Source organism: Pelophylax lessonae (genome assembly GCF_965119305.1).
Source record: "Pelophylax lessonae genome assembly, chromosome: 5".
NCBI classification, from domain to species: domain Eukaryota; kingdom Metazoa; phylum Chordata; class Amphibia; order Anura; family Ranidae; genus Pelophylax; species Pelophylax lessonae.
The window spans coordinates 173278291-173302185 of NC_138772.1; the positions used below are offsets into that span (position 1 = coordinate 173278291).

A 23895-nucleotide genomic window follows, 5' to 3' on the forward strand; every position below is an offset into this window, starting at 1 on the left:
TTAGGGCAGTTCTGAAGGCAAAAGGGGGTCCAACCTGGTACTAGCAAGGTGTAGATTTACCCAATTGCATCTGCATTCTGTAAGTGCCGGTTCACACTGGGGCGACCTGTGAGGCGACCTGGTCGCCTCACAGGTCGCCGCAGGTCGCCTCCCATAGGGAAGCTGCGGACCCGTTCTAATAGGAGCGACACAAGTCGCTCCGACCTAGAAAAAGGGTCCGTCGCTTCTTTGGGGCGACCAGGAGGCGACCGCCATAGACTTCAATGTTATGAAGTCCGTGGCGGCCGCTCCGAGGTCGCGGCGCGCTGCTCGCACCGCGATCTCGGAGGTCGCCCCTGCAAGTAGCATCGCGGTAATGTGAACCGGCGCTAAGATTTCTGTTATGACAAATTTTGTCAATAATGGTTATGTAGGGGAATATATATTGAAATACAAATATACGTTTCCCCCGGCCCCTTTTTTAGGTAAAAAAAAAGGGGCCGGTGAGTGTATATTTGTATTTCAATATATATTTCCCTACATAACTATTATTGACAAAATTTGTCATAACAGAAATCCTACAGAGTGCAGATGCAATTGGGTAAAGCTGGGAGCAAAAGTGTAGCGATCCTGCTAAGAGATTGAATATGTAGCACATACATCTACAAACTGATAATCACCCACAAACTAATATTAGCTTTTGGAGACTCAATCCTAAAAATTGCTTGCTTTAATAGGTCTTTTTCACAGAATATGTCTCTACATTATAACTAACATGTCTAATTACCCATAAGTATTGCATTCTAGACTCCCGCTGCCACTAGCTTAGATTTAATAAGAAAACTGTGCCTGTAAGAAAAACAAACATTTTATACGTTGATGTAAAAATAATCTGCACTTCCCATGAATGCATCATATGCATTATTTTTACCTAATGGACATTTTACAATAATGACCTTTTGAGGCTTTTTTTTTTTTTTGAGTAACCTGTGGTTCATTCTATGGCCTGTCATTTCTGTGATTTACGTTGATTTTTTCCATAATTATTTTTACCCAATGTCATTTTTCAAAGTAAGACTTAAACAGATTACAGTGAAATGAAAGTTATTTAAGCAAATTATACTTATTATTCATGGTTCACCTGCAGTGTCATTATTAATGCTTGGTGCTTTGAGTCCGTTAAGCTGACATAATGTTCAAACTAAGCTGGGAAATAGACTTTAATATTGTAGAATGATGTGAAGGAGTGACGTCTGTAGGTTTCCTGCCGAGGACTGTTCTCCTGTGAATATGGGAAAGATTACAATCTCTGCGCACTGCATTTGTGTTTTTTTTTTTATAGTCAGAGAAAGTTCCATCTTCAAACTCTTCGTGAGCTTTCTGAGGTCCAGAAAATGACCCCAAGAGAAAGAATGAGGCTACGAAAGCAGAGCGCTGCAGATGAGAAGGCGAGAAGGCTGAAGTAAGAAATATGTACATATCACATGACATGAATAAGACTTGTAAGCCCACTTTGCCCTCATTACCTCTTTAGGTTCCTAATGTTTCTGAATTCAGAATTCAGTAGAAGTAAAACTCTTCTCTCAAAACTCAGCTTCAGATAAATGCAAGCTTTAAAAAAGTAAATAGTCATTGAAAATGACTGGTCCACCATAGTGTATTCAAGTCCAAGAGCAGTGGCGGCTGGTGCTTCATGGGGCCGGGGGGGGGGGGATGCAGACAGACCACACCATAGCCCCCCCCCATACCACCAGCTCCAGCCCGCACACCATACCCCCCCCCCCCGTCGCCGGGTCACTTACCCTGGACTGACATGTGGAGAGCAGGCGGCGGCGGCTTCCTCCTAAGTCTCCTCTGTGAGTTAGGCTTCCCCTGAGTCTCCTCCCTCCTCCTCCTCAGCCAATAGCATGGTTTATCCTTTCGGCCAATCGGGAAACAGGTCTCAGGACCCGCTTCCTGATTGGCCAGGAGGAGAATCCGTGTGACAATAGCGAATGTTCATTCGCTATTGTCACACAACTGGGTGGGCTCAGGGCGCAGTGCCCTGCGCCCGAGCCCACCCTTTTTTGAAGCCTATTAGAGCCTCTGACTCTAGTCACGTGCTTCAAAAAAAAAAAACCCCATTGGAATCCATGCGTTCGGCGCCCTGCATGTAGATTAGGGGGCTGGACGCATGGATAGGGGGGGCCCCTGTGCCCCTAATGGATGGGCCACCACTGTCCAAGAGCCTTAACTTCTCTCAAAGTTGAGAATAGGTCCTGCCCTCTCGAAATGCTAATCCCATCCCATCATTCAGTCTCAGTGGTCAATGGAGGCTATACTTTTTACATTGTAATTACATGATGTTAGGCTTAGGGGAGGGAAGTGGAACTAAAGTTCAGCAATACTCATCTCTGTTTTAGTGATGTGACATGCATGAACTCCCTTGCTGGTGGCGACATCTTTTCCCTGACTTCTTCCAGGTCTTGGCCATCTTGCGTGGTTGGTAGAGGAATGACGTAACTAACAAAAATACATCATTAGTGCACCAAGGTGCGCAAAGAATGTACACATTCATGTGCAACTCAGTGTACATCCTAAAGAAGATTGCTAACATGCAGGTAAGTTTGTTTTATTTCAGAAAAGATTAGAATGTCTTTTCTTAAATAAAGAAGCCTACTTGCTTGCAATTTTTTTTTTTTTCACTTTAATACCGCTTTAAAATACAAGTGCTTGAACAAGAACTTTTATGGCAGAATCACTAGGTATTCTGTGCAGATTTAACCACTTACCTACAGGGCACTTAAACCCTCTTCCTAACCAGACCAATTTTCAGCTTTCAGTGCTCTCACATTTTGAATGACAATTACTCTGGCAACACTGTACCCATATGAAAATTTCATCCTTTTTTTTCACATAAACAGAGCTTTCTTTTGGTGGTATTTAATCATCATTGGGTTTTTTATATTTTGTGCTATAAATGAAAAAACCCGAAAACTTTGTAAGAAAATGCATTTTTCTTTGTTTCGGTTTTAAAATTTTGCAAATTTAGTATTTTTCCTTCATAAATTTTAACCAAAATGTATACTGCTACATATTTTGCAAATTTAGTATTTTTCCTTCATAAATTTTGACCAAAATTTATACTGCTACATATCTTTGGTAAAAATAGCCCAAATAAGTTTATATCACTTGGTCTTTGTGAAGGTTATAGAGTTTTCAAGCTATCGTGCCAATCATTGAAAATGTATCACACCTGATGTACTGATGTGATGATGTACCGGATGAAGCCAGTAAAGTACAAATACCCCCCAAATGACCCATTTTTTTGAAAGCAGACATTCCAAGGTATTTAGTAAGAGGCGTGGTGAGTTTTTTGAAGTTGTAATTTTTTTTACACAATTCTTTGCAAAATGAAGATTTCTTTTTTCTTTTTTCACAAAATGGTCATATTACCAAGTTATTTCTCACACACTGTATAGGCATACTTGCAACTACACCCCAAATTGCATTCTGCTACTCCTCCTGAGTATGGGGATACCACATGTGTTTGACTTTTCCACAGCCTGACCACATACAGAGGCCCAACATCCAAGTAGTACCTCCAGGTGTTCTAGGAGCAAAAATTACACATATAATGTCCTGATGACCTATCACAATTTTGAAGGCCCTGGAGCACCAGGACAATGGAAACGCCCACAAAATGACCCCATTTTGGAAAGGAAACACCCCAACACATAATCTAGGAGGCATAATGTGTCTTTTGAACACGTAATTTTTTTCCACAAGTTTTTGGAAAATGTGGAAAGAAAATAAACACATTTTTTTTTCACAAAGTTGTCCATTTATAAGATATTTCTAACACATAGCATGTACATAGCAAAAATGACACCCAAAAATACAATCTGCTACTCCTCCTGAGTATGGCGATACCACATGTGTGAGACTTTTACACAGCCTGGCCACATAAGGAGACCCAACATGCAGGGAGCACCTCTCATTTCCTGACTTCCTATTACAATTTTGTGAGGCACTGATGAGCACTGTAGTGTCACTGATGTGGCACGGATGACACTGATGTGGCATGGTTGTGGCACAGATAAGCAATGATGTGGCATGGATGTGGCACAGATGAGCAATGATGTGGCACAGATGAGCACTGAGTGGAGTGGATGTGGCACTGATGGGCACGGATGTGGCACGGATGAGGCATGTATGTGGCACGGATGGGCGTGGATGTGACACGGATGAGGCATAGGTGTGGCATGGATGTGGCATGGGAGAGGCATGGATGTGGCACAGATGGGCATAATTGAGGTATGGAGGAGGCAGAGGATGAGTGTAGCTTAAGTCTCTCTCCTGTCCTCGCACACTGTACCGATCGTTGTGTACAGCGTGCGAGGAGGGGAGAGAACCGGACATGTGCCTATTTCCTGACGTGGCATGTATGAGCACTGATGTGGCATGGATGAGCACGAATGTGGCATGGATGAGCCACGGATGAGCACTGAATTGGCATGGGTGGGCACAGATGAGGCATGGATGTGGCACGGATGAGGCATGGATGTGGCACGGATGGGCATGGATGAGGCATGGATGTGCCACGGATGGGCATGGATGTGGCACGGATGAGGTATATATGTGACACGGATGAGGCTTGGATGTGGTACGGATGGGCATGGATGTGGCACGGGTGAGGCATGGATGTGGCACGGGTGAGGAATGGATGTGGCATGGATGTGGCAGGCATGAGGCATGGATGTGGCACGGATGGGCATAATTGAGGTATGAATAAGCCGACCGCGCTGTAGCCTTCATTCGGCTATGGCCTGGTCGGCAAGTGGTTAAAACAACTCAAAGCAACTTCTCACAGTGCATTAACATGTTAAAGTTTATATATTCAGTGACTGGGGTAAGATCTACTTTTAACCCTGATTCGCATTAATGCTACTTTGAAATCGTGCTGCTTCACTTCACTTTCAAAGTAGCAGGTCAGCTCGATTTCAGGTGCTACTTGGCTGACATCTGTGCGACCTCATGCACAGATGTCTATGCAAGTCGCACCTAAAAAGTCGCACCTAAAATTGCATAAACTAGCGCAGGAACCTTTTTTCTTTTAATCAGTACGGCGCCGCAAAGTCAGAGTCGCACCAATTTGAATGGTTCCATTGCCAACAATAGCGTGCGACTTGTCATGCCATTTGGAACTGTCAAGTCGCATGACAAGTTGCACCGGTGTGAACAGGGGCTAAATCAATATTACACATAAGCCAACCATGTAATATGTTGCACCTTACCAATCATTAGATGTGGTGGCTGCATTTTATCTCTTTTTTTAGGCTTTTCTCCTCTTGCTTTTACCTAGTGATTTGGCCAGTTACACACCTCCTGTATTTGGGTGCCCACACTGGATGAATGAGCAACAGAGACACCTTTTGACAGCTACAGTGTTAATCTAGGGCAGAGGAGAGCTATATGCACTAGCAAACTTAAATACACTAACACATTGAAGCCAAACTCCAGCTAACATTTCTAAGCAATTACAGAAAACTGTTTTTATTTTAATCTGTTGGAATAAAGGTTTGACATAAATTAATAAAATCTTATCATTGTAATGCACCTCTGTCAGTGGTGAATGGTTAGTCTCAACTCTTTAACTGCTATATCTGCAGGACAGCTTGATCTGTTAAAAAACAACAGACTTACTGTTAGGATCACCAGATGAAAATAAAAGAAAGCCTAAAAAAGAAAATGAATACAGCCACCATATCTAAGAATTGGTAAGCTGCAAAATCATAAATGTTTGCTTTTGGGTTTACTACCGCTTTAGTCATAAAGGATTTTTATTGACAACAAATAGAAGTAGTTGTAGAAACCACCTTCATTTTACCAGTAATGAGAGTTTATATACTTCTGTAAACCTAACAGTTTGACTTAAACAAACAAAAGACAAAATAATTGTACAATATTGTACACTTAACAATTGTTCTTATCCCCTGGTGAATTCATAGGGAGGTAAACATGCATCAAAACTGAGGAAAGATCAATGTAAAGATTTTATGAATAAACATTTTTATTCCATGGAACAAAGAACCACTGGGCATCACAAAGACATTTACCGTAATAAATAATGTTTTTTATATAATAAGGGTGGTTAAGAGCATGGAGACAAATTGCAAACCAAAACATATTAAGAAACTGACTGGGTGGTCTGTTTTCAGTGAATGTTTCCATAATTATACAGAATGTAATTTTTTTACCTAGTAAAATGTTTCTTTGATTTATACTTTAGAATTAAAATGTATTACACCCTTTGTTTACACTGAAGGTTGTTTAAGGATAGGGTATACCAAAGGGAAAATTATATGCACTCATTTTATCTGAAAACTGTAAATAAATGCTTGTATGTACAGTACATATGATTTGTATGGGCTACTGTGCCCTGACACTGGGATTTTGGTGCTGTGTGGTTTCAATGCAAGACCCCTATGCTTTTGTCACAGAGAGTCTCCTATTGTATGCTGAGGGGACATTTAGGGGTCATTCATTGCACATTCACACTTTGCCATGTATATATACACTATATTGTCAAAAGAATTGGGGCGCCTGCCTTTACATGCACAGGAACTTTAATGGCATCCCAGTCTTAGTCTGTAGTGTTCAATTTTGCTTTGGCCCATCCTTTGCAGCTATAACAGCTTCAACTCTTCTGAGAAGGCTGTCCACTAGGTTTAGGAGTGTGTCTATGGGAATGTTTGACCGTTCCTCCAGAAATGCAGTTGTGAGGTCAGGCACTGACAAGAAGGCCTGGCTTGCAGTCTTAGCTCTAATTCATCCCAAAGGCATTCTATTGGGTTGAGGTCAGGACTCTGTGCAGGCCAGTCAAGTTCCTCCACCCCAGACTCGCTCATCCATGTCTTTATGGACCTTGCTTTGTGCGCTGGTGTACAGTCATGTTGGAACAGGAAGGGGCCATCCCCAAACTGTTCCCACAAAGTTCTGAGCATGAAATTGTCCAAAAATGTCTTGGTATGCTTGTGCCTTAAGAGTTCCCTTCACTGGAACTAAGGGGCCAAGCCCAAACCCTGAAAAACAACCCCACACAATGGTAAACGAATGACGTTAAGCGCCAAAAGTACCTGCGCTTGTTGGATAAAGTGCAAACGTGCTGTATAAATAAGTAATGTATATGTGCTAGTGAGTAAGTGAATTATTTGTTAGGAATCAATAATAGTGTAAAATGTGCACAGTGTAATGGTGTAAACCAATAATCTAGGGAGCTGCAACTCAATCGTAAAAAACGTGTAATGAATATATGATACACACAAGGTGTACTAAGCTGCGCTCACCTTTAAACGTGCAAATATGTGGTATATTAAAATTATCTTATAAAGTGCATAGTAACAAATCAACAACTGTATAAATGGTCAACTATATAAATAAATAAATGCATAAAACAATATAAAAAATATGCATAAAAAATATATATGATTAAAGTGCATCAATGGAGTGAGACAAAAAAGTTCAAAGTGATAAGTCCCAATATGCGGATGTATCAATAAAGATATATCTCCAAGGAAAAAAAACTCTTCACATGGTAAACCTTGAACCCTTCACCATCTAGGCACCACTGTGTGAGTGTGCTTACCAGAAAGCACAGACCCCTTAATTACAGGGGGTCAATGCAAGCAGGATCAGTCAACACGACCAGAATCCGGGTATATAAGACCAAAGCCCTCTGGAGTGGTCCCCTTCACAGCCTCCTGTACACCACAGAACTCCACACTCCTCCTCCTTATGCTCCTCAGCAGTATGAAAACAAAGGAATGACCAGGATAGTGAAGTACGTATAGACAGTTTAATGTAAAATAAGGTGGACACACTTACATCAGGGTCATAAAAACAGGCATATAGAACTTGAGATCCAAGATTGGACACATGACCCTTGAAAACGACGGCCATACGAGCCGACGAAACCGGTCGGGAATATTGGGATACGATCACCCTGCTATCACTGCCATTTTTGAGACTGTCTGGAGAGGACCAGTGAACGCGGAAGCGGTTACCATCCTGTGTCCAATCTTGGATCTCAAGTTCTATATGCCTGTTTTTATGACCCTGATGTAAGTGTGTCCACCTTATTTTACATTAAACTGTCTATACGTACTTCACTATCCTGGTCATTCCTTTGTTTTCATACTGCTGAGGAGCATAAGGAGGAGGAGTGTGGAGTTCTGTGGTGTACAGGAGGCTGTGAAGGGGACCACTCCAGAGGGCTTTGGTCTTATATACCCGGATTCTGGTCGTGTTGACTGATCCTGCTTGCATTGACCCCCTGTAATTAAGGGGTCTGTGCTTTCTGGTAAGCACACTCACACAGTGGTGCCTAGATGGTGAAGGGTTCAAGGTTTACCATGTGAAGAGTTTTTTTTCCTTGGAGATATATCTTTATTGATACATCCGCATATTGGGACTTATCACTTTGAACTTTTTTGTCTCACTCCATTGATGCACTTTAATCATATATATTTTTTATGCATATTTTTTATATTGTTTTATGCATTTATTTATTTATATAGTTGACCATTTATACAGTTGTTGATTTGTTACTATGCACTTTATAAGATAATTTTAATATACCACATATTTGCACGTTTAAAGGTGAGCGCAGCTTAGTACACCTTGTGTGTATCATATATTCAACCCCACACAATAATTCCCCCTCCACCAGATGATTTGGACCAATGCACAAAGCAAGGTCCATAAAGACATGGATGAGCGAGTTCAGGGTGGAGGAACTTGACTGGCTTGCACAGAGTCTTGACCTCAACCCGATAGAAAAACGTGGGGATAAATTAGAGGGGAGACTGTGAGCCAGACCTTCTCATTCACATCAGTGCCTGACCTCCAGTGGCGGCTGGTGCTCAAAATTTTTGGGGGGGCGCAAAAAGAAAAATGTAATAGGTATTGCTTCGCGCCAAAAAACGCAGTAAAAAAATTGCGTGACTTTGAAGCTGTGCCCCCTTCAATGCAATGAACACTGTGCTGTGCCCCCTTCAATGCAATAAATACTGTGCTGTGCCCCCTTCAATGCAATAAACACTGTGCTGTGCCCCCTTCAATGCAATGAACACTGTGCTGTACCCCCTTCAATGCAATGAACACTGTGCTGTGCCCCCTTCAATGCAATGAACACTGTGCTGTGCCCCCTTCAATGCAATAAACACTGTGCTGTGCCCCTTCAATGCAATGAACACTGTGATGTGCCCCCTTCAATGCAATAAACACTGTGCTGTGCCCCCTTCAATGCAATAAACACTGTGCTGTGCCCCCTTCAATGCAATGAACACTGTGCTGTGCCCCCTTCAATGCAATGAACACTGTGCTGTGCCCCCTTCAATGCAATAAACACTGTGCTGTGCCCCCTTCAATGCAATAAACACTGTGCTGTGCCCCCTTCAATGCAATAAACACTGTGCTGTGCCCCCTTCAATGCAATGAACACTGTGCTGTGCCCCCTTCAATGCAATAAACACTGTGCTGTGCCCCCTTCAATGCAATAAACACTGTGCTGTGCCCCCTTCAATGCAATGAACACTGTGCTGTGCCCCCTTCAATGCAATGAACACTGTGCTGTGCCCCCTTCAATGCAATGAACACTGTGCTGTGCCCCCTTCAATGCAATGAACACTGTGCTGTGCCCCCACAATGCAGAGTTCAGCGTGCATGCCCCTTTCAATGCAGAGCGCCACAGCATTGTCCCCAATCACTGCAGAGCGCCACAGCATTGTCCCCAATGATTGCAGAGTGCCCACAGCATTGTCCCCCAATGATTGCAGAGTGCCCACAGCATTGTCCCCCAATGATTGCAGAGTGCCACAGCATTGTACCCCAATGATTGCAGAGTGACACAGCATTGTACCCCAATAAATGCAGAGTGCCCACAGCATTGTACCCCAATGATTGCAGAGCGCCCACAGCATTGTACCCCAATGATTGCAGAGTGCCACAGAATTGTACCCCAATGATTGCAGAGTGCCCACAGCATTGTACCCCAATGATTGCAGAGTGCCACAGAATTGTACCCCAATGATTGCAGAGTGCCACAGAATTGTACCCCAATGATTGCAGAGTGCCCACAGCATTGTACCCCAATGATTGCAGAGTGCCACAGAATTGTACCCCAATGATTGCAGAGTGCCACAGAATTGTACCCCAATGATTGCAGAGTGCCCACAGCATTGTACCCCAATGATTGCAGAGTGCCACAGAATTGTACCCCAATGATTGCAGAGTGCCACAGCATTGTACCCCAATGATTGCAGAGTGCCACAGAATTGTACCCCAATGATTGCAGAGTGCCACAGCATTGTACCCCAATGATTGCAGAGTGCCCACAGCATTGTACCCCAATAAATGCAGAGTGCCCACAGCATTGTACCCCAATGATTGCAGAGTGCCACAGCATTGTACCCCAATAAATGCAGAGTGCCCACAGCATTGTACCCCAATAAATGCAGAGTGCCCACAGCATTGTACCCCAATGATTGCAGAGTGCCACAGCATTGTACCCCAATGATTGCAGAGTGCCCACAGCATTGTACCCCAATAAATGCAGAGTGCCCACAGCATTGTACCCCAATAAATGCAGAGTGCCCACAGCATTGTACCCCAATGATTGCAGAGTGCCACAGCATTGTACCCCAATAAATGCAGAGTGCCCACAGCATTGTACCCCAATAAATGCAGAGTGCCCACAGCATTGTACCCCAATAAATGCAGAGTGCCGACAGCATTGTCCCCCAATCAATGCAGAGACCAGCGTGCGTGCTCCCTTCAATTTAATGCACTTACCTGGCGGCGGCGGCGGGTTCTTCCCTCCTTGATCCAGTCCGTCCTCTCTGCGGCGGCGGCGGTGGCAGGAAGGTGAGCGGCTTCTCCCTCGTCCCTCGTCCTCCGAGCGGCGTTGACGGTGAGTGACTGACTCACGCACCGGCACCGCCCCCATTGTGACGTCAGGGATCGGATGACCTGGATGATGATTGCCAGGATATCAGAAAGTGGGGGTGTCCAATCGCAAAGACTTGCGCTCGGGTTACGCCCCCAGAAGGCTGCCGATCGGCATCTTTTCTGGGATGTAACCCCACCCCCCCCCCCTAGCCACCACTTCCATTACAGAGGCCGGCGAACCCAATTTTTTTTTTGTAAAACTTTATTTGTTCGCTTTGTCATTTTTTTTCTTTTTTTTAGGGGTAGGGGGGCGGCGCCACTGCTGACCTCACAAATGCACTTCTGGAAGAATGGTCAAACATTCCCATAGAAACACTCCTAAACCTTGTGGACAGACTTCCCAGAAGAGTTGAAGTTGTTATAGCTGCAAAAGGGTGCGCCAACTCAATATTGAACCCTACAGACTAAGACTGGAATGCCATTAAAGTTCCTGTGCGTGTAAAGGCAGGCGTCCCAATACTTTTGACAATATAGTGTATTTTGAATGGGCTGCCAATGCACCAAAAGGACAAAAAACCCTACATGTAGCATTTTGTCCAATCTGTTACACCTCTACCTTGCATTTTCGCAACACACTTTCAAGACCTCTAGTGTTGGGGCATAGTAAGGTTTACATTCTGTTACTGCTATGGTTCACATTTAGTTTTTTTTTTGGGGGGACTAGAATGTGGTAGTGGTGATGGCAATGATGGTAATTGTTGAAGGGAACTTACTTTACTTTTCAAAGCAACAGTTCTGATTTAATTGTGATTTTAGCAGCAGCTTGTATGTACCTTTCTGTGTACCTACCACTGCTCTATTTGGCCTCTGGGAAAGAAGAGAAGATACACAGGGCTTCGGACTCCCCCACCCCATGTAACTGTGCTGGGTGTCTGAGTGGCCAATCACCAAGCACCAATGTGTTCACATCGGAGGATAACATGCTTCCCCCTACCTGGAAGTAGCAGGTATTTTCTGTGCTCAGCCAAGCAGAGAAGCTAGGCAGTAAAGAGAAGGTAAATGCATACTACTGGCGAGGTTGTGGCTATAGTCTACTTACTGCTATATCCTGCGTGAACAAAGCATCAAAGGCTTAATTTTAGGCTCCATTCACATCTAGGTATCCCGGTAAAAGAAGTACAAGAACTTCTTTTGGATGACAGGCGCTTCTGTTTGCGTGATTTTGCCATGACTCGTCGGGCAATAATCGCGGCAAAATTGCACCTTGATTGGGGTGCAATTGGAAGTGAAGGGGATTGCACAGGCGTCCCACAATTTGCTATTATTCAGGATCGCGGGCAGAATCGCAGCGATTCGGACCGAGATCCAGGACGCCTAGGTGTGAACGGAGCCTTATGGGTTAAGATAAATAGACTGTTGCCAGCTTAAACACACAAAAAAACAAAGTATTTTAAATATATGTTTGCAGTGTTGTTCCTTTCTATAATTTTTTATTTTTTTTTAACTTGCAGTGTGGCTTTGCACTTGTTAGAAAATGTGACTAATGCAGAAAAGTCAATTCCCTAGCACAGATCCTCCCTCCTTGCATGTCATAGCCCTCTCCTCTTCTGGGAGTGTGTAATTACATTCTGTGCTGGCCCAGAATCCCCTCACCTCCCTACATAACCTTTTATATAGAAGCCAGAAGTAAAGGGGAATAATATAATACTATAGTGTCAGTTGAGTGACAGCTCTGATCCTGCTGGGGCTGCCATTTTTTAAGCAGCAGTCTTAGGGCTTTTGGATGTCTACACAAGGGAGGCTTTTCCAAGTAATAAATATGCATAAAATCAATTAACTGCACGCATAATCTTATTAAAACATTTTTGTTAAAATTCATGATCTGACGACGTGGTCTATTTAAGTGTTTGGCTAGGTACACGCATAATTTATTAATATTTTTTCCTGTTCAACCCAGCAGGCTGAACAAAAAAAAAACCCAGAGAGGTCGCCATACTTATACATAATAAGCGATGTTAGTGTGGCGATCATCCCCACTGTGTTATTGTGTTCTAACAGGGGGAATGCCCCCCTGCCAGAACACAGTGATGCCCCCCTGCCAGAACACACTGATGACCCCCCTGATGACCCCCCTGCCAGAACACACTGATCAGCGCTCGCAGCCAATGGCTGTTGGTCAAATGTTGGTTTTCTAGCAAGACCATTCCACAGAAGCCAGTCATGAGACCGGCATCTGTTGGACAGGCAGCTTTACACACTGTCCGAATGTCAGCTGGTTCCTGTTGAACCGCCCCCAATTTGGATCGTGTGTGTACCCAGCTTTAGGGCTTAAGGAAAGATGGCTTAAGATATACTATAGGTTAATGGTTAAGTCTTAAAGCATTGAACTTATTCTCTCTGGAGAAGATATGATATCAGTGTACAAATATCAAACTGGTGACCCTAGCATAGGGAACAAACTTTTCAGAGAAAGGGAATTCAATAAGACACGTGGCCACTCACTAAAACTAGAAGAAAAGCGGTTTAACCTTGAACTGCGTAATGGGTTCTTTACTGTAAGAGCGGTAAGGATGTGTAATTCTCTTCCACAAGTAGTGGTGTCAGCAGGGAGCATCGATGGTTTCAAAAAACGTTTAGATGGGCACCTTAAAGACCACAACATACAGGGTTATACAATGTATGGTTAACAGTAAACACACACACATCATATGTTGAACTGGATGGACTGGTTTCTTTTTTCAACCTCACTATGTAACTAAAGTGATATTAAACTCTTGCTTTTTCTTTTTAATATTAACAAACATGTTATACTTACCTGCTCTATGCAGTGGTTTTGCACAGTGCACCCCAGATTCTCCTCCCTCAATCGCGCTCCTGGCCCCTTCCTCCTACTGAGTGCCCGCACAGCGAGCAGCTTGCTAGGGGGGCACCTGAACCGAGCTGCTGCTCTGTGTGTCCATTCAGACATGGACCTGGATTTCAGCCCTGCCCCTTCTCATTGGCTCACTGACCTTGATTGACAACAGTGGGAGCCAATGGTGCTCCCTGCTGTGTTTTAGCCAATGAGGAGAGAGAGTTCCAGATAGCTGAGGCTCTCAGGCAACATGGCTGGATCTGGATGGGGCTCAGGTAGGTATTAGGGGGGCTGAAGGGAGATGCTGCACACAGAAGTTTTTTTTTTATCTTAATGCATAGAATGCATGAACATAAAACACCTTCTGCCTTTACAACCACTTTAAGGATTCGATTGTTTGCACTAAATCCCGGCACCAGGATCCAAGGCCTGTTTTGAGTAGGAACTGTGCAAATGGGGTGGATACTCTTTGTTTACTAAGTCCTGAAATATTGAAGACGTATTAAGTACAATATAATTTTCTTTACTATGTAAGAAAAAATAGCATTTCAGATTCAAAGAAGCTTTGAAAACTGAAATTTACATCTTGTATTTTAGGCAGCTTGCAGAGGAAAAATATCATGAAAATCAGCAGAGAAAGCAGGAGTTGAGGTCTCGTAATTTTCAACAACTTAGCATTAATGTACTCCATGTAAGTATTTTTTTTCTTTCTAATAGATAGGCATTGGACATTTTCTGCTAGACATTGAACAATTTTAAGTATTTTGTTCACTCAGGTACATGCAAATTTCCACATCTTTTGTCTCTTTAAACATGATGTAAGTACAGAAAAAATACCGGTTGGTCCTGCTGGAAATCCATTGAGCTCAGAACTTCTGCTGTACAGAAATTGCAGGTTGTGTTATCAACCCTGCCTAACGCTTAATAAGAACTGAGCCTAGGATGACAACACCACTTCTCTATAGATACAGTACGGCAGGCCATAGTGGTCACAGTAAAACAGGAAGTGTGTTACTGGCAGGATCACCTGGTGAAAAAATTAACATAAAAAAAATCTATGAATTGGTAAACTGCTAAGATGCAATACATTACATTTTAGTGGCAAAGTGGGTTTTCTTTAACCACTTCTAGACCAGAGGATTTTCCCCCTTAATGACCAGGCCATTTTTTGTGATTCGGCACTGCGTTACTTTGTTTAACGGTCAATTGCACGGTCGTGCGACACTGTACCCAAATAAAATTGATGTTCTTTTTTCCCCACAAATAAAGCTTTGATTTAGTGGTATTTGATCACCTGTGCGATTTTTTTATTTTCTGCACTATAAACAAAAAAAGAGCAACAATTCTGAAAAAAAAAACAATATTTTTCACGTTCTGCTATATAACATTCCCAATCCTAGTTTTTTCATAATTTTAGGCCAATTTGTATTCTGCTATATATTTTTGGTAAAAAAAAATCCCAATAATCATATTTTCACTGATTTGGGCATACGTAATCACATCTACAAACTAGGGGAAAGATTTATCTCCTTTTTATTTATTCATTTATTTTTTACTAGTAATGGCGGCGATTAGCAATTTTTAGCAGGACTGCGACATTGCGGCAGACAGATCAGACCACTAACTGACATTTTTGACACTTTTGGGGGAACCAGTGACATTACTACAGTAATCGGTGCTAAAAATATGCACTGTTACTGTAATAATGACACTGGCAGGGAAGGGGTTAATCCAAGGGACGATCAAAGGGTTAAATGTATGTCTAGGGGGTGTTTTCAAATTGTGAGGGGGATGGGCTTGTGGAGTCAACACAGAGATTTGTGATCCTACAGGAACGCAGGCGCTCTGTATTGATTCCAGACAGAACAACGGTTTGCTGTGTTTCTTCACGGGGAGCGATTGCGGGTGCCCCGGTGGCAATCGTGGCCGCCGGCCCTGTGAATCAGCTTCCCCACTGGTGAATGGGGGCGCGCACGCCCCCAGGATCGCTCCCGCTGATTGCCATGTAGGTATGGCGATTCACGCAGCCGAGCCAGCCTGCCGCAGTGTATATGCGGCAGGCGGTCGGCAAGTGGTTAAGGGACAGCACCAGTGAATATTTCAGCTGCTATTTTTATTTTTTTTTCTTTGATTAGAGCTAGGCTATACGTTTATCGTGGTATTTTATAACTTTCTGCTTTAAATTTATGTTTTAAATCATCTTCTACTTTTATAAATATTTGTTTTAAAACCTTTTATAGAGTGTGCACCCATGGCACAGAGCTTTATGGGTTCTCTATAGAGACAGTTCAGCAGAAGCAGGTTGATTTCAGACTGTCTCTGTCTAATGGAAGGTCGGTAAGGCTGGGTTCATGTTTTAGCACGCATGTTGATGCGTTTTATATAAAGGCAGCCTATTCATTTAAATGGGCTTCCAAATACACCAAAAAGGTACAAGCACTGTTTTTTTTTTTTTTAAATGCAGCACACAACAATTGGGTTGAACAGGGCCTCATGAACTGTATAGACTCATGTGGACAGTGACTCCTTTAACTCTAAAGAAAGTGTATGTAGTTTAAGCTTGGTAAAAGAACAGGCTTGTTCAGCACAGAAGTGATGACTAGCCTAGTAAAAGTGAAAAGGAGCCTGCGGCTACTGCTGCTGGCTATGAAAATGTAAACATGAAATATTTATATGCATCCTTTCATAATTACCCAACTTAAATAAAAAAAAAAAACTATGTTTTTGTAATATTACTTTTTTTGTCCTAAATCACATGAATACAGAAAGAAAACACTACATTTCCCTTTGAATATGCTTTTCAATCAGCAGCACATGGCACTTGCTTCCAATCCATTCCGCTAGCTTAATAAAGCTGTGATTTAGATAAAAATGAGAGCGTTGCATATCTAGTTGTTTATCTGAGAGAATAACTTGCTTATTGTGCAATCCATTTTCGCATTTAGGAGTGTGCTAAAGCCATATCTGTCAAGCATGTAGGCTTAGAGTAAATCTTACTCCGGTTGTTTGTAAGTGTTACATAAGAGCTTTATGCAGATTATTTTATGAATTGAATCCTCCCTGTGCTGCTGTGGATATATTGGACATTTGACCTTTCATTTGTATAATTGGTTATTTATGATATATTGTGTTTTTCATACACAGTGTAGCGGATGTAGTAAGCAACTGATTCTATATTCTGCTTTTAAGAAAATCGAATATACAAGGTTATATGGACCTAGAGCATATGGGCAAGGTAGGGTTGGGAAAGCAATGCTTGCTAACTGCATCATAGGTCAAGCAGTGAGGTCTGCATTGGTATTGTGATGGCTTGATAAAATTATTTTAGATATTTTTGGAAGTATTATGACATCACCAAGCTAATACAAATCTACACAGGGGGTTCCATATGCCATTTTATGCCAGCAAGATCCTCTTTACTGGTTGTTGTATGTTCATACAGCCATGTGCATGAGCCCTTATATACATTTGCACCTATTTTCAACTTATTTTTTCTGTATTTTCAAATTAAGTCAGAGAGTGAAAGGGCATTCTGCATTTAACAGTAGCGAGTCAGAGGCCTGGTCTCACATACTGCACATATGGAAGATTGGAGACAGTGTGTTGGATGTAGTATCTCAGTCTTTTTCAACCAGGGTGCACAGGCACCCTGGGCTGCCCTAAGGCTTCTTCAAGGGTTCCTTGGCAAAATGTCTAAAAATTGATACATGATGAAAATGGATACAAGCCAGCAGGTGGATGAAGTCTGTTTTTTAGTAACACAAAGCCACAGACACTGACATACTAACAACCAATGATGTTATAACATGATAAGGAGGATGTCTGTTGCCTCCACAGCATCCATGTTTGACCTTCCTCTGCCCCTCTCCCTCCCTCTCTTCCCTTGGAATACTAGTCAGTACCAGTGTGAAAAGTGTATTTGCTTTGAAAAAATAAATCACCTCTAACATTGGGTGTCCTACGTGTGGATGTTGCTGCATTATATAAAGCTATTAGAATGTTTTTTTACATTTCAGAATGGGGTGCCTTGAGACTGTCCATAATTTTAAAGGGTGCCTTGAGATTGTCTATAGGTTTAAATAGTACATTGAGATTGTCTATAGTTTTAAAGGGTGCCATGAGATTGTCTATAGTTTTAGTGAAAATTTAGATTCATAGATTTAGATTTTCCACAATTTGTAGTGTTGCAACCTTGAATTAAAATGTATTTAATTTGCATTTTGATCACTGATCTACACACACTAGTTCAAGAATATCAAACTGGAAAGAAATCTACATCGTTTTCTGAAATTAACTACAGCCTTGATTGCATAAATATATACCTTTTGCTCTGGTGCAACCAGTTTCTTTAATAAGTCACATAATGGTTCCAACTTTGTACAATGAAAGTAGATTATTTTAAAATAAATACCGGTTTCTGGAAGGCTCCAGTGTTTGTTGACTTGCAGATGCCAGCAGCTATGTTACAAATGTCAGAAGCACTTTTACCTGGTAAAAAGATCCCAGGCACATTCAATATCAGGTGTAGTTCTTTTATTGGGGTGCAAAATGGGCACCAGTCACATTAGTGAAATCAAACGAAGACTTGGTTTATTGCACATTGCGATATGGGAAGAAGGGTGAGGTGTGGATCAGGATATTCCCAAAATTAAAGATGGTCTCAAACACCAGACTAGGTTCTTAACTCATTTTAAACTCTCATCTCTAACAACATCTCTCTCTATACCGTCTGAACACAGACCATGGTGACTGAACATTTACAGAGCTATGGCTGTATGGCAATTGATGTTCAAGTGGTATTTTATTCTTTATGGTCCCAGGCAGGACAACATGGAAAGGTTCTTGTGTATACTTCCTACTCAACTAGTCCCTTGCCACATCTCTTTGGTATAATATGCTAGACACTCTTGCATTCCAGCAACCAGCACCTATCTGTGGGTGTTGGGAAACAGAATTTGCTTTTTCTCTATCCCTGCTCTCTCCATCAGTGTGCATGCCTCCCAATTATCAACGGACATCCTGCACTCTTTCTTGCTTTTCCCTAACACCCTAGGGAGCTGTCAATTAAAGTCAATGATGCTATGTGCTAGCAAAGAAGACAATGTGCCAGGGGTTGCAACCCCTTCTATGTATAGTATTTACTGATATTTGACCATTTAAGCATATAAACGTTTTGATTTAGGCAAATAATAATTTGAAAATTAATTCTTACTATATAGGGTGATGACGAGCCTCAAAAATATCTTATGCAATCAGAACCAGTGAGTGCAAGAAACTGTAATAGACTCAGTGATGGCAGCAATGAAACAACAGATAGACTGTGTGCATCTGAGCCTTCTAGTCGTGGTAAGTTATACTAATAAAAATAAGATGAATGTGCACTTTTATGGTGTATGCTTACTGTGGCTTAGTTGATCCTATGCTTTATCTTTGCTAATAAATAGAGTAACACCTGCAGTTGCAGACCCCGTACACATGCTATTATGCGTGGGCAGGAAAGAAAAATAGTTTTGTATTATTTCCATTTGTCCATTTGTCCCTGTCCACCCTCTTCTTTCTACTGATGAATAGTTTAAAAAGGTATAATAAAGTAGAATGAAAAAACTTTCAGATCTATGTTTTTCAGGCAAAATGACTATGGTACAAGAGTACAATACATAGGCAGCATATGCAATACAACAATGCTTAAGCCTAGTGCACATGATCAGAATATCATCCAAAAAATACTGTTTTTGAAGCGTTCTTACGATAATCTGATCGTTAGTACACAGCTTTGGTCGGAAATTATCCAAAGGGACAAACAGGAACATTTCCTTGTACGATACCAGATTGTACGATTTTCGTTTAATCAGTACAGTTTACGTCCAAAAATACAATACAAATACACTACATCACTTTTGAATTTTTGTTCTTTCGTACGAGAATTTTCATACTTTGGTAACCTATTCATTTTCAATATAGAGACTAGTATAAAAAAAAAAAAAAATGTGTGTGGTAATCTCATTGTGTGTACTAGGATTTAAATCCATTCAGACTGCAGTAAATGCAGATAAAAGTACAACAGATGGCACGACGAATGAAAAAGAGTGGAACCTTGAAACTCCATATGTATTATTTTTCATTCATACGGTACATACCACAACTGTTGTATCAAACAGAACAATTTAGTTGCATTATGATTATTGCTGTGAGGTTTTCTATTGTATGAAAATCATGTTTTCTTTTCACTTCTTCCAATCTGATGTCAGGCATCCTGCTGTGGTTAATATTTGACCAGTTAACTGATGATATATTACTTTTATTGTTTCACAAATAAATACATTATGGTTGTTCAAAGAGGGTTGGATAAATAAAATCCAGATTCTGCCTCTTCATAGTGCTCATGTAGACCATAAAAACACAGAGTCTATTATTAATGATCTATATGCATACTCTCGAGTTTTCTCTCTCTCTTTTTTTAATACAAAAATTGGAAGAGAAGGAAATAGGGGCAGAGCTGTGGGGGGGCTATGTAATGCAAAAGAGGTCCAGAGGTGTGTGTGTGTGGGGGGGGGGGGGGGGGTCGGCTGTGTAATGTAAAGGGGTCCAGGGGTGTGGGCCGGCTATGTAATGTAAAGGGTTCCAGAGGTGGGGGGGCTGTGTAATGTAAAGGGGTCCAGAGGTGTGGGGGGCTGTGTAATGCAAAAGGGGTCCAGATATGTGTGTGGGGGCTGTGTAATGTAAAGGGGTCCAGAGGTGTGGGGGGGCTGTGTAATGTAAAGGGTTCCAGAGGTGTGGAGGGGCTGTGTAATGTAAAGAGGTCCAGAAGTGTGGGGGGCTATGTAATGCAAAAGGGGTCCAGAGGTGTGTGGGGGGGGAAGCTGTGTATTATTATTATTATACAGGATTTATATAGCGCCAACAGTTTGCACAGCGCTTAACAAAATGAAGGCAGACATTACAGTTACAATACAATTTGGAACAAAAGGAATCAGAGGGCCCTGCTCGTTAGAGCTTACAATCTAAAAGGGAGGGTCAATTGATACAAAAGGCAATAGCTGTGGGGGATGGGCTGATGGAGCAAGTGAAACAGTGTTATTAGTTAGTAGACGGGTAGGCTTCTTTAAAGATAAGGGTTTTCAGGGATCGTCTAAAGATGGATAGATTAGGGGACAGTCGGACAGATTGGGGTAGAGAGTTCCAAAGAATGGGAGAAGCTCTGGAGAAATCCTGGAGGCGAGCATGGGAAGAGGTGACAAGAGAGCTAGAGAGCAGTAGGTCTTGTGAGGACCGAAGAGAGGGGCTTGGTTGATATTCTGAGATCAGGTTAGTGATGTAGCTGGGGGCAAAGTTGTGGATGGCTTTGTAAACTATTGTTAGCACTTTGAATTTTATTCGTTGGGTGAGTGGAAGCCAGTGAAGGGATTGGCAGAGAGGGGTGGAGGACACTGAACTGTTGGTAAGGTGGATAAGTCTTGCAGCAGCATTCATTATGGATTGAAGGGGGGATAATCTTTGTAAGGGTAATCCAATAAGGAAGGAGTTGCAATAGTCGAGGCGAGAGATAACCAGGGCGTGAATTAAAAGCTTGGTTGTGTCATTGGTTAAAAAGGGCTGTATTCTAGCGATGTTGCGGAGGTTAAGGCAGCATGATTTGGACAGGTATTGGATGTGAGCCTGAAAGGACAGTGCAGAGTCCAGGGTTACCCCTAGCACCCTGGCATGTGTGGAAGGACTGATAGTTGTTCCATTGATCTTGACAGAGAATTACGGGGAAGGGGAACGTGGAGGAGGTCCAGTAAAGGGGTCCAGAGGTATTGCCACTTCAAAATGCTCTAATTGGTGTTACACTCACCTTTAATCCAGCGTCAGGCAAATCTCCCTAGCCCCTGGTCTTTTTCCTACCTAGCCCCTGGTGAGGGCAGTTCATTATCAAGCCTTGGATATCTATTATATGTGTGGTTCTAGCTACCAGAGTGGAGTTTGTTTCCCATACAAATCAATTGTAAATGTGGGATTGCCCAAATTGGGTACCAGGAACTTGTTCTTAATCCTAAACTATCTGGCCTTAATTATATCTTTGGTCTTATTCAAATGGACCCATGTGTCTTATAAGGCCCCTGTGAAATGTACATCCACCCAAGATCTACTGACAAACAACTTGATATCACTCAAATTGAACTGCAATAAACCTATAGAAATATTCTATTTAACTGTTGTTTACATTGTGAAGTCAGGATGAAAAAAATCGCTTAGAGTGTGACAGTCACTCAGACATGAACTGTAAAATAATTGACTGTAACTGTAAGTGGGTTAGCTCAATATACAATTAGGTATGCTTCTGCTTCTTTTAGAATACATGTATAGTATATTTTTATCTATTAAGCCTAAAAATAGTGAAGAGTTTAAACTTTAAATGTTTCTGCCAGAATACAGTATGTCATGCATTGGACTGGAATTCAAATGTAGTATTTTTGATTCTTTTTTCTTATGCATGATGGATGTGGATAATGAATTCTTCTTTTTACTGAAGGTCATCTGTCCTGACCTACTGTTTGTAGAGCTATGTGTCCCTTGTCAAAAACCACACATCATACTTGAAAATGGGAACCAGAAAGCTTCCTTGAAAGGTCATCTATACATTTTGATTCCAAATATAGTTATATATTACTTCCAATGAAATAATATTTAAACAGTCTAAAGTTTAAGGATCATAATAAAAATTTACAAAATAAAGGGTGTGTGCCAGCGAAGAAAATGAGATAGGAAGCAGACATTGGAAATAAGTAAAATAGAAAACATTGTTTTAAACATGATTTTTTTTTCTTTTTATCTATTATAAATATATACAGTATATATACAGTATTGTGCAAAAGTGTTAGGCAGGTGTAAAAAAAATGCTGAAAATAAAGAACGCCTTTGGAAATAGTAGTATTAGTAGTTTATTTTTATCAATTAGCAATGCGAATTAAAAAAAAAATGTAAATGAACAGAAGAGGAATTCAAATCAAATCAATATATTTGGTGTGAACACTCTTTGCCTTCAAAACAGCATCAATTCTTCTAGATACACTTGCACAAAGTTTTTGAAAGTTCTCAGCATGTAGGTTGTTTCAAACATCGCAGCGAACTAATCACAGATCTTTCTGTGGATGTAGTCTGCCTCAAATCCTTTTGTCTCTTCATGTAATCTCAGACAGAGTTGATGATGTTGAGATCAGGGCTCTGTGGGGGCCAAACCATCACTTCCAGGACTCCTTGTTCTTCTTTATGCTGAGGGTAGTTCTTAATGACATTGGTTGTATATTTGGGGTCATCCTGCTGCAGAATATATCTGGGGCCAATCACACACCTTCCTGATGGTATGGCATGATGGATAAATATGTGCCTGTAGTTCTCAGCATTGAGGACACCATTGACCAAATCTCCAACTCCTTTTGCAGAAATGCAGCCCCAAACATGCAAGGAACCTCACAATGCTTCACTGTTGCCTGCAAACACTCATTATTGTACCTTTTTCCAGCCTTTCTGTGAACAAACTGACTCCTGCTACAGCTAAATGCAACTCAGTTCCTATGTTTTCGTGCATAGTTGAGTTGCTTAGTCTTGTTTCTACATCGGAGATATGGCCTTTTGGAAGCAATTCTTCCATGAAGACCACTTCTGGCCAAACTTCTCCAGACAATAGATGGGTGTACCTGGGTCAACCTGGTTTCCACTAGTTCTGTGCTTGTGACACTGCTGGACATCTTCTGATGTCGAAGGGAAGGAAACATGGTGTGTCTTTCATCTGCTGCACCCCAGTCTGCTTTGAAATCTTTGCCTTGGGGAAACCTTGCTGATGCAGTATAACTACCTTTTGGTATGTTGCTGTGCTCAGTCTTGCCATGGTGTATGACCTGAAACTGTCTTCCACAACCTTACCTTAGTAGCAGAGTTTATCTGGTACTCATTCAGTTTTAAGCCTCCTACACAGCTGTTTCTGTTTCAGTTAATGACTATGTTTCAACCTGCATATGAAATTGATGATCATTAGCACCTGCTTGATATATTGGTTCATCATACACCTGACTCTAACCCTGCAAAATCCCTGACTTTGTGCAAGTGTATACCATGTGCAAGTAAAAGAATTGATGCTGGTTTGAAGCTAAAGT

At 41.7% G+C, this 23895-nt stretch overlaps 1 protein-coding gene across 1 annotated transcript in view; it reads left to right on the top strand.

Moving 5' to 3' along the window:
• The window catches only part of NEK11 (NIMA related kinase 11), a 385800-nt gene that overhangs the window by 249446 nt on the left and 112459 nt on the right, over window positions 1–23895 (top strand). Inside the window, exons 9-11 of the mRNA XM_082258375.1 lie at window positions 1322–1441; window positions 14360–14453; window positions 18982–19108. Of these exons, the coding sequence (XP_082114501.1) occupies window positions 1322–1441; window positions 14360–14453; window positions 18982–19108 (341 nt within the window). The remainder of the gene's footprint in view (window positions 1–1321; window positions 1442–14359; window positions 14454–18981; window positions 19109–23895) is intronic.